We start from the raw sequence: 9,738 nt of genomic DNA, 5'->3' as shown, positions 1-9,738 counted from the left end.
GTGGTTACTGAATTATCAAAATGTCCAATGTTATTTGCAGTTCTGTTAATAACAATAAAGACTTTGTTCTCAACTACAGCGTCACGTACAAACAAGGAAGTATAGTACAGATGGAATTTAGTATTTTAGTACAGCCACTTTTTGGCATAATGAAACAGAAATAGATATGCAAATCTGTAATGTAAAATGACAAACAATGAAAAGATTGTTTTAAAAGGTATTAGTCACCCTTTTCTTGATTTGTTTCTCTATGTTTTCTTTTTAATTGGATTAAAAATGTAGAAACATTTTCACATTCAGAACGGACACAATGACACACACGCACGCACGCACGCACGCACGCACGCACGCACGCACGCACGCACGCACACACACACACACACACACACACACACACACACACACATCCCCGTGGGGACAGTCCATAGGCGTAATGTTTTTATACTGTACAAACTGTATATTCTATCCCCTATCCCTAACCCTATCCCTAAACCTAAAGATCATAGAACACTTTTTGCATTTTTAGATTTGTAAAAAATATTGTTCTGTACAATTTATTAGCTTTTTTGCCCCTGGGGACCTCAATTTTGGTCCCCACAGTGACACGAGTCCCCATGTGTTGGTGTGTATTCAGGTTTAGGTCCCCACCGGGATATACAAACATGAACACACACACACGCACACACGCACACACACACACAAAGAGTATAGGACGGAAAAACTGATATTTATAAATGTGGGCAACTGATGTTATGTGGAACGTAACTTGCCAGATAAATATTTGCCTATACATACAAAACATTTTGCCTAACCCCTTTACTCTCATTTAGATATTATAACAAATTCTAACCCACAAGTTTAGCTAATATAGCCTTTTATTAGCAAATTAGCATGACAGCAGGACTTTGAATAGGATGTTGTGTACTGAAGGAACATCCCTTTTCATTGTCATTGATCGTTGTTATTCCTTACATAAAAGAAAAATTAAACTAAAAGAAAAGAAAAGAAAATAATCTCTTCAAACAAAGAAATGTACACAAGAGTTGCCAACTCACTCTATACTAATATATACTCAGTATCATACTAAGCATCTTCTCAGAACATGATTATTCCTGCAACCTCCCCTTCCAGATCTTCTCAAATCAGCTCACCCAGAAAGATCATTATGAGTGTCACGACTGCACCATTTTTTTGTGGGGGTCATAAACATAACGTTTGAAGTTCAGGTGAATGGTGACAGGCTGAGAGTTAGGCTTGGTTTCTTCAGATTTGGATGGTTCATTTTTGGTCCCACCCTTTCCCTTCTTCTTAGAGGAAGAGGACAGAAGCTGCTTGGTTTCTTCTTTCAGACCCTCTATCCAAAGAGAAAAAGAATACTGATGTTGGCCTGACAACTTTTCCTGTATTAGCTACGGTTCTATGAAAACATTGTAGTGTGTTTTGAGAGTGTGTTTGTCTTGTTTACCTGGCATTCGGATTTTGATCTTGCCGCTCTGGCCGAAGCCGCCTTCAATGGTCCCTGTTTCTCCAGTCGACAGTGTAACTTTTAAACCCACGAAGAGCTGAAGGTTGGTCTCCTTCTTAAACAGGTTCCGACCAATCACAGTGTAGTCATCCATCACCTAACAAAAGACAATAAGTTGATTGAAAAACATGAAAATTGGATGTAAACCTTATTTAAGGGGAAAATCAAATCAAATATGACGTGTGCAATAATTTTACAAACATACCCGTTCCACTGCTCCTTCCTTCTGCTTGTATTTGCTAATTTTAAGTCGAGGCAGCGCTGTTTCCGTGTAGTTTTTGTCTTCAAACCCTTCCAACAACTTTCCGTGAAAGGCAAGCCTGCATGTGTTACCATGAATATCCGAGTCCAGTCGTGAGCCAATTACTAAGCAGAGTGGCGGACACGTGACCGGCCGTTCGAACTCGAGTAACGCCCATTGCTGTACCTCCTGCCTCTCACCATCTCCCGGACACATCAAATACTCATCCAAGTGGTGAAACTCCCAATCAAACGAGAAAAAATCTGAGCATTGCTTTTGAGAGGAAGGGCTACAGTCTCCAGTTTGGTTCTCAGGCGGCACTCGATGGAAGAACGAAATACGCGCCATGACGGTTTCGTGTCCAACGGTGATGTGGAACTTGGCGCGGCTGCTTACCACTCCACGATAGTATTCGATCTTTTGGACGGATATGACAGCGGCGTATAGAGTTCGCAATGAACCTGGTGTGCATACTACACCTCGTTCCAATAGCTTTGGGTCAAACTGCGTCACACACACACCAACCCGATCTCCTTGCATGGCGCTGGGAACTGGTTTCCGGAACATCTGGATAGATTTTACTTTGCGGGTTACCTGAGAAAATAAAGATCAGAAAAGAAACGGTGAGTTGTTTGTCTTCTTTTTGGGGACTTTTAACCTCACTTTTCTGTTTTCAAAGTTCTCTGTGTGTAGATGAATGTCAATGTACCTTCAGAGCCGGTATCTCCACAGTATCGTTGACATTGACAGACCCTTGCAGGATGGTGCCGGTAATAACAGTTCCCTGGCCACGGATGGAAAAGCAGTGATCTACTGCCATCAGAAGGGTACCTGATGGATCTCTTTGAGGAAGGAACGCCTGGGACTTCAGCAACTAAACACACATAGACAGAGACACCATTTTTTTTACAAACACAGGTTGCCTTTCTAATTAATACAAACTTTTTCACAGCTTCATTTTTAAAATTGAGCTACTAAAACCTTCTGTTCAGATTTATATTTTTAATGTGTTGTTGAGAACATAAAGCCCACTTACTCACTTCTATAAGTTCAGAGATTCCTTGTGCCTCCTCTGTATCCGGGGCCTCGGGACCACCTGGTTTAGCTGCCACAGCAATAACAGGGCAGCCTTTAAATCTGTGAAGCAAAAAAAGTCTGAGCACATTTACAATGCAGCAAACGTTTACAAAATGGGCTTTGCTAAACACCCAATGCATGGGTGGTGTTGAAAAGACACAGCCTGTCTACAATATGGTGTGTTTTGAATGCTGGTAAGACATCCTTCATCATTCACCAGAAAGAATATTCTAGTCAACCAGCTTAACCTAAAATTTGTGCAGGTTTGTGCTGTTCTTTTCATGATGGTCTGTAAAGTCAATTGAACGAGTACCAAAGTTGAATAACAGCTCAACGTGTTCTTGAAAGTGTGTACCTAGTGTTCTCAAGAGTTTTGTGCATCCTCTTGGTCATCTTATCCATTGCCCCCTGTCTCTTGTCACTAGGCAACAGGTCTATTTTGTTGAGGATGACGACCATGTGAGAGCAGGTGAGCTGGCCTATCAGAAGGCACTCTGCTGTTTGCGTTTGCATGCCTTTGACAACGTCAACCACCAACATCATCAGATCAATGATCTGAGCGCCTGCAAAAAAAACATACTCACAGGTTAACAAAATGCCTCAAAGACATTGTTTCCCCTTTTTATTTATTTGCCCTCTCTGATCACAACATCGTGTGACTGTCTTTTTGTGACCCTGTTGGTGAAATCTCATAATTTAATAATTAATTATTTCAATCATTAATTTCACTAATTCCCAACTTTGACATGGCCTTACACTTTCAATATTAAAACAAGGTTATATTTTGAAAGAATATTTGGTAACACTTTAGTATAAGGACCAATTCTCACTATTAACTAGTTTCTCATTAGCATGCCTATTATTAGCATATTGGCTGTTTATAAGCACTTATAAAGCACATATTCTGCATGACCATATTCTACATCCCTAATCCTACCCAATACCTAAACCTAACAACTACCTTACTAACTATTAATAAGCAACAAATTAAGAGTTAACTAAGCAAAAGTCGTAGTTAATAGGTTACTAAAACCGAGAACTGTACCTTAAAATAAAGTGTGACCGAATATTTATATAAACATTATATGTACATAATGTATGCTATTCACATGTGAACTTTGGAGTTAACAAATGGGTATCATTAATGGCAGATTATGGATTGTTTGTTTGTTTAAAATGTTATTTGAAATGTGTTTTGTTTAAAGTGGTTTTGTATTTTCTGTATTTTATATAATGAATATATGGGTAGCTGACGAATATGCAGTAAAAAAAATTGTAAAATACCATCTACATCTATAGATCCGTGTGCTTTCTCTTCCATGCATTTTTCTCCCTCAATTCTTTCAGTCTCAAAACCAAAGAATTATCACATTTTATTTATTTTCATGACACTCACAACATTACATTTTCTGCAAAAACATAAAAAAAAATTGTAATTAATGTAACAAATAAATTTGAGAATTATGAAAAATGAATAATTATCAAAAATGAATAATAAATGAGTTAAACTATTGTTATTAAATTGTTTAAAATGCTTCTTAAAAAGACCTTGTCCTCTTGTGTGACATTACAGTTGTCACACCAGGACATTATCTGTCACACCAAAGGACGTTTCAGTCTTTTGTCTCAGCTAATGACCTTGCTGTTTCTAGCTAACCTGTCAACAGCAGTTAGCAAGAATTGTATGCATAATAGTCCAAGACTATGTAGTTTAACATATAGTTTTTTAATAAAAAATATCATTTCAGGGCGTCACACCAAAGGACAATATAACTTAACACTTTTATAGTGGTTCCAAAAAAGTGAAATATTTGAACAATTATGAGGAGCATAACGATTAATTGCGAATTTTTGTTTACATAATATATGTTGGTGTACTGCATTGGGGACAGTCACACCATAGGACAATTTTGGGTTTTGGCTGAAAATAAAAAAAATCTAATAACAACATTATCAGAACAACATTATTTTATAACAACAGGTCCATGTAAGATAAAGATATGCTTAACCATTTACTACATTTTAAATGATGACAATACTAATCATATTCATTTTTATATTGTGTGACAATGAAAATGCCATGTCACGTCAACAACCCATATTCTATTACAATATTTTATTATTTTTAATATATTTTTTGTTCTTTTGACATTAAGGTTCACGAACTGTAGTATTTTAGGGAAACACATACTCCACCTTCTGGCTACAAGTGGTGATGCGGGGCAGAGTCCAAAACTTACTGACACGTTATTCTACTAGTTGGTTAGTTATTGGTCATTTAATGTTTTAAAAGATAGCAGTAACCTGTGAGGTTTTGCTAGTACACAGTATATAATTTGATTTAACATGCACGTAACTGAACCGTTTATGTCCATAAAAGTAAAATACCTATATATATTATATGTCCATAAATACCAACAGGCCCTTGGATTGATCTTGAATTTTTATAACAAACCTTCCTTTCAAAACCTCAGTGGTTTTAGGTATTGTAACCTTCGACCCTATAAGTGATTTACCCACTCACCCCCGATGATGGTGCGTATGAGGGAAGCATGGCCCGGGCAGTCCACCAGTGTAAACTGCAGACTGTCATAATTTCGGTCCCCGCAGGTTTTACTCAGGTGCTCGGGAAAAGGCACAGTGAACGCACTGAACCCGAGATCTAGAGTGATGCCCCGCTCCTTGGACTGAGGGTTCTTGTCGAAGGCTGCGGTGGATGCGGTGCTGCTCAACGCCCGGGCAAGTGACGTTTTGCCGCTGTCCACATGACCGAGGACACCGACGTTAAAGTTGAGCGTTTTGGGTCTGTTACCTGCATCTGCCATCACTACGGCCCGACTGTTGTGTAACAGAATGAATGCGCAGACTTTGAACTACTGACGGCAACACAATATCAAACAGCTCAATAGTAAACCAAGTTTCCTCAATTGTGTGGAGTTCAGCTATATATCCTCTGTTTCTGATTTAAGGGTTTAAACTTCGCGATAAGCATATTTACTTGTACTGCAAGCAACAAACTTTGCTAACATTTGACAGCTGATATTCCTGCGCTGATAAAAATGAAACCCTGACGTAAAAACAACTCCGTTCGAAGGTTCCACTTCTCCTCGAAAGTTTAATTAACATAGCTAACCAGTCTAATTGGTTTTTAAACTTAAAACATATATGTACCTCAGTTTAAATATATAAATTACATGCTTAGTTATTTATGGGGCCAAAATATATAAAGATAAATCGTGTGGAACCGTCATAGGTTACCTTTGTTTCAGTACATCATTTCATACAGAGACACAATGAGTAAAAGGGGCGTGATCTCAAGCCATAGACAGACAATAAACTATCCAATGGATTAACAGAGATTCAGCCCGTTGACCAATCGTTGCAAAGAAATACTAAAAACCACCGCTAAGGCGGTACTTCCTCAAATTGCCTTGGTTACCCACATGGAAACGCGGGTCTCTTGTGTTTGATTTCAACGGTTTTTCCTGAGACAGGCTTGAGGGTTTTTATGCACGTTTAAAAGCGTTTGATTAACTTAAAAGAAACATGAAGATCGAGGAGGTGAAAAGCACAACGAAGACGCAACGCATTGCCTCTCACAGCCACGTGAAGGGATTGGGGCTGGATGAGGCCGGTAATGCTAAACAGTCGTCGTCCGGGCTGGTGGGACAGGAGACCGCTAGAGAGGTACTGGAACCAAATTATTGATTATAAAGAATTGCCTTTGTATGTTTGCTTAGATCATATGTCAATTCCTTAAAGAATAAGAATAGAAAATCATTAAAGTTGGCCAGAAAATAACTGTTGTTTAAATATTTAAAATATGTGATATATCCATTAATAGATGGTTAAGTTAATAGTACATTAGAAATACACATGCATTTGAAAACTATATTTATAGCTTTAAATTGGATTGTAACCAGACATTGTTATTTGTTAGTCTTATTTATCAATATTTAAAAAAATCAATCAGGTGTTTTATTTTTAGACAAGGGTACTGATATTCTTTACATTTCTGCTTTTTAGGCTTGTGGCATCATTGTGGAGCTCATTCGTCTTAAGAAGATGGCTGGCAGAGCTGTTCTACTTGCAGGACCGCCTGGAACTGGAAAGGTAAATACAGTAGCTTCCATCCCATCAGTCACTGGTAGTCACTAATAGACTAAGAGCTGGTTATTGTGTGGTTGTTTAATTGTTAGTTCTAATTCTGTATCATGTAGACTGCCCTAGCATTGGCCATGGCACAGGAACTGGGGAATAAGGTTCCATTCTGTCCTATGGTGGGCAGTGAAGTGTATTCATCAGAAATCAAGAAAACTGAAGTGCTGATGGAGAACTTCAGAAGAGCCATAGGTAAGCTATCACTTGAAAGATCTAATACCTGTCCAGTTTGGTAGACAGCACACCTGTACACACCATACAAATTGTATCCAAAGTCTGTATAAAAGTAATAAACAATGGCACACAATGGTACAATTGGTTATATACGTTTTTTTCATTCTTCTGATTAAGGTGTTTTTTTATTTATTTTGCATGCAGGTCTGCGTATCAAAGAGACTAAAGAGGTTTATGAAGGTGAGGTCACTGAACTGACCCCATGCGAGACTGAGAACCCAATGGGGGGCTATGGCAAAACTGTCAGTCATGTCATTATTGGTTTGAAGACAGCAAAGGGCACCAAACAGTTAAAGGTAAGCAAGTGAAAGTGTCTTGCTTTTCGTGGATGCTTATATTGCAATGATAAGAATGCGAGCAGATTGTATGTTTGAAGGTTGAAACTATACTACTTTGTAGTGTGTATATTTAATATCCCCTGTGTGTATGCAGCTGGATCCCAGTATATATGAAAGCCTGCAGAAGGAGAGAGTCGAGGTCGGTGATGTTATCTACATTGAAGCCAACAGTGGGGCAGTCAAGGTACAAACATATTTTTTCTCTCTCACCTGTCCACCTTTCATCAGTGCAGGTGGGCCGGTAGTCAGATTGTGCTTCCTGCTGCTAGCTGACCATACATTCCTGCAATAAATATGCCTGTGGTTGTAATCACTGTTTTTGTGTTTTTGGCTTACAGAGGCAAGGTCGATGCGATACATTTGCAACAGAGTTCGATTTAGAAGCAGAAGAGTAAGTACCATTACCGAAAGGCGACGTACACAAGAAGAAAGAGATTATTCAGGATGTTACACTTCATGACCTGGATGTTGCTAATGCAAGACCTCAGGTATCCACACAAACTTCTCATGTATTTAATATAATGTGCTCATTTAAAAACACCTCAAATGCTACAATAATGTTAAAATTGTAAGCATGTGTTTTGTATTTTCCAGGGAGGTCAGGACATACTTTCTATGATGGGTCAACTGATGAAGCCCAAAAAGACAGAAATCACTGGTATTACACTTTATTATTTATACTGGTATAACTGAAATCATTTTATAAACCGGCCACACTTATCATTCTTAAACTCTAAAATGCATGTCGGTGTGTATTTTTGCAGATAAACTGCGAGGTGAGATCAATAAGGTGGTGAACAGGTACATAGATCAGGGAGTGGCAGAGCTGGTTCCCGGGGTTCTGTTTATTGATGAGGTTCACATGCTGGACATTGAGTGTTTCACCTATCTGCACCGAGCTCTGGAGAGCTCCATCGCTCCCATTGTTGTGTTTGCATCCAACCGAGGAAACTGCCTTATCAGGTGTGTTTCTGATACTTTGGGTTATTTACTGTAAATAGCAGTTTCAGAATCATTTTAAAGTTGCTTTGCTGTGCAGTTGCTCAACAATGTTACAAATGTCTGTTTTTTTAGGGGCACAGAGGATATCAGCTCCCCTCAAGGAATTCCACTGGATCTACTAGATCGAGTCATGATTATCAGGACAATGCTGTACACGCCACAAGAAATGAAACAGGTGTGCTCTCGGCAATGGTTTAGTGAGCTTCTTAAAGGAACAGTTCACCAAATTTTATAATTTGCTCATGTAACCTTTTCACTTTCTTGGAACATAAACAAGAGAATTGTATGGACAACCACCTTAGTCACTATTTACTTTTATTGCATCAGTTTTCTATACAATTGGAGACAAGAATTGGGAGTAAATATTTTTGGCATTACATGTTTTTGTTTGCTTTGCATGTTGTCTATAGATCATAAAGATTCGAGCACAGACAGAGGGCATCAACATCAGCGAAGAGGCTTTATCTCACCTTGGAGATATTGGTACCAAAACTACACTCAGGTAACATGCATACATAAATGCACTGCACATCTAACTTCATTTCCATAGACTATCAAACTATGTTTTGCAACAAAAATGATAAATTACTGAGATACATTAAGCTGTCAAACCACATTTTTGGATTTTGTAACTTTTGCAATATTTTTTTGTGTTCATGCAGATATGCTGTTCAGCTGCTGACCCCTGCCAGTCTGCTGGCACGAGTTCAGGGGAAGGAAGTAGTCGAAAAAGAAAATGTTGAAGAAATTAATGAACTCTTCTATGATGCCAAGTCCTCTGCAAAGATTCTACAAGACCAGCACACCAAGTTTATGAAATAACTCAAGCTCTCTCTCGCTCTTTCGCTTTGTACGCCCTCCTTTTGTTTGCTTGACTGACTCATTAAATCCAATTTGTCATAAGTTTTAACTGTGTGATGGTCACACAGTCAAAGAGAAAAATGTGGCTTCTGTATTCTACATAATCTTTAGACTAAGTCTTTCAACTTCAACATGACCTGAATTCTTCATTTAAGTTTTATCTCCCATACTTTTTACTGTTATGAGTTCTCAGTTGTTCTGTCTGATGTCTTTTTGGTTTGTTCTTGAAAAGGACTTGTTCTTGTTTGAAAAGGAATCTTTTTGATAGCGATGTGAAATACAAATGGTATTGAATTAAA

General features: G+C 38.4%; 2 protein-coding genes across 2 annotated transcripts; one reads left to right on the top strand and one right to left on the bottom strand.

The window, feature by feature from the left end:
• Nucleotides 1-805: 805 nt before the first annotated feature.
• Nucleotides 806-5,887, bottom strand: eefsec (eukaryotic elongation factor, selenocysteine-tRNA-specific). Its single transcript, XM_057338172.1, has 7 exons — nucleotides 5,368-5,887; nucleotides 3,199-3,406; nucleotides 2,807-2,903; nucleotides 2,476-2,640; nucleotides 1,731-2,360; nucleotides 1,466-1,622; nucleotides 806-1,354 (listed from the first exon to the last, which is right to left on the bottom strand). The coding sequence occupies exons 1-7, from the start codon at nucleotides 5,666-5,668 to the stop codon at nucleotides 1,173-1,175; spliced, it is 1,740 nt and encodes a 579-aa protein (XP_057194155.1). The 5' UTR covers nucleotides 5,669-5,887; the 3' UTR covers nucleotides 806-1,172.
• Nucleotides 5,888-6,263: 376 nt separating this feature from the next.
• Nucleotides 6,264-9,400, top strand: ruvbl1 (RuvB-like AAA ATPase 1). The gene is given in 11 exon segments (XM_057337511.1): nucleotides 6,264-6,530; nucleotides 6,870-6,956; nucleotides 7,064-7,196; nucleotides 7,383-7,534; nucleotides 7,671-7,760; nucleotides 7,915-8,064; nucleotides 8,171-8,234; nucleotides 8,341-8,539; nucleotides 8,651-8,753; nucleotides 8,989-9,080; nucleotides 9,241-9,400. Coding segments are annotated over 11 exon segments (1,371 nt in total). The 5' UTR covers nucleotides 6,264-6,389.
• Nucleotides 9,401-9,738: the final 338 nt, after the last annotated feature.

Source organism: Triplophysa rosa, linkage group LG7 (genome assembly GCF_024868665.1).
Source record: "Triplophysa rosa linkage group LG7, Trosa_1v2, whole genome shotgun sequence".
NCBI classification, from domain to species: Eukaryota; Metazoa; Chordata; class Actinopteri; order Cypriniformes; family Nemacheilidae; genus Triplophysa; species Triplophysa rosa.
Note: the sequence above shows the minus strand (reverse complement) of the source record. Positions and strands in the feature narration are given on the sequence as shown.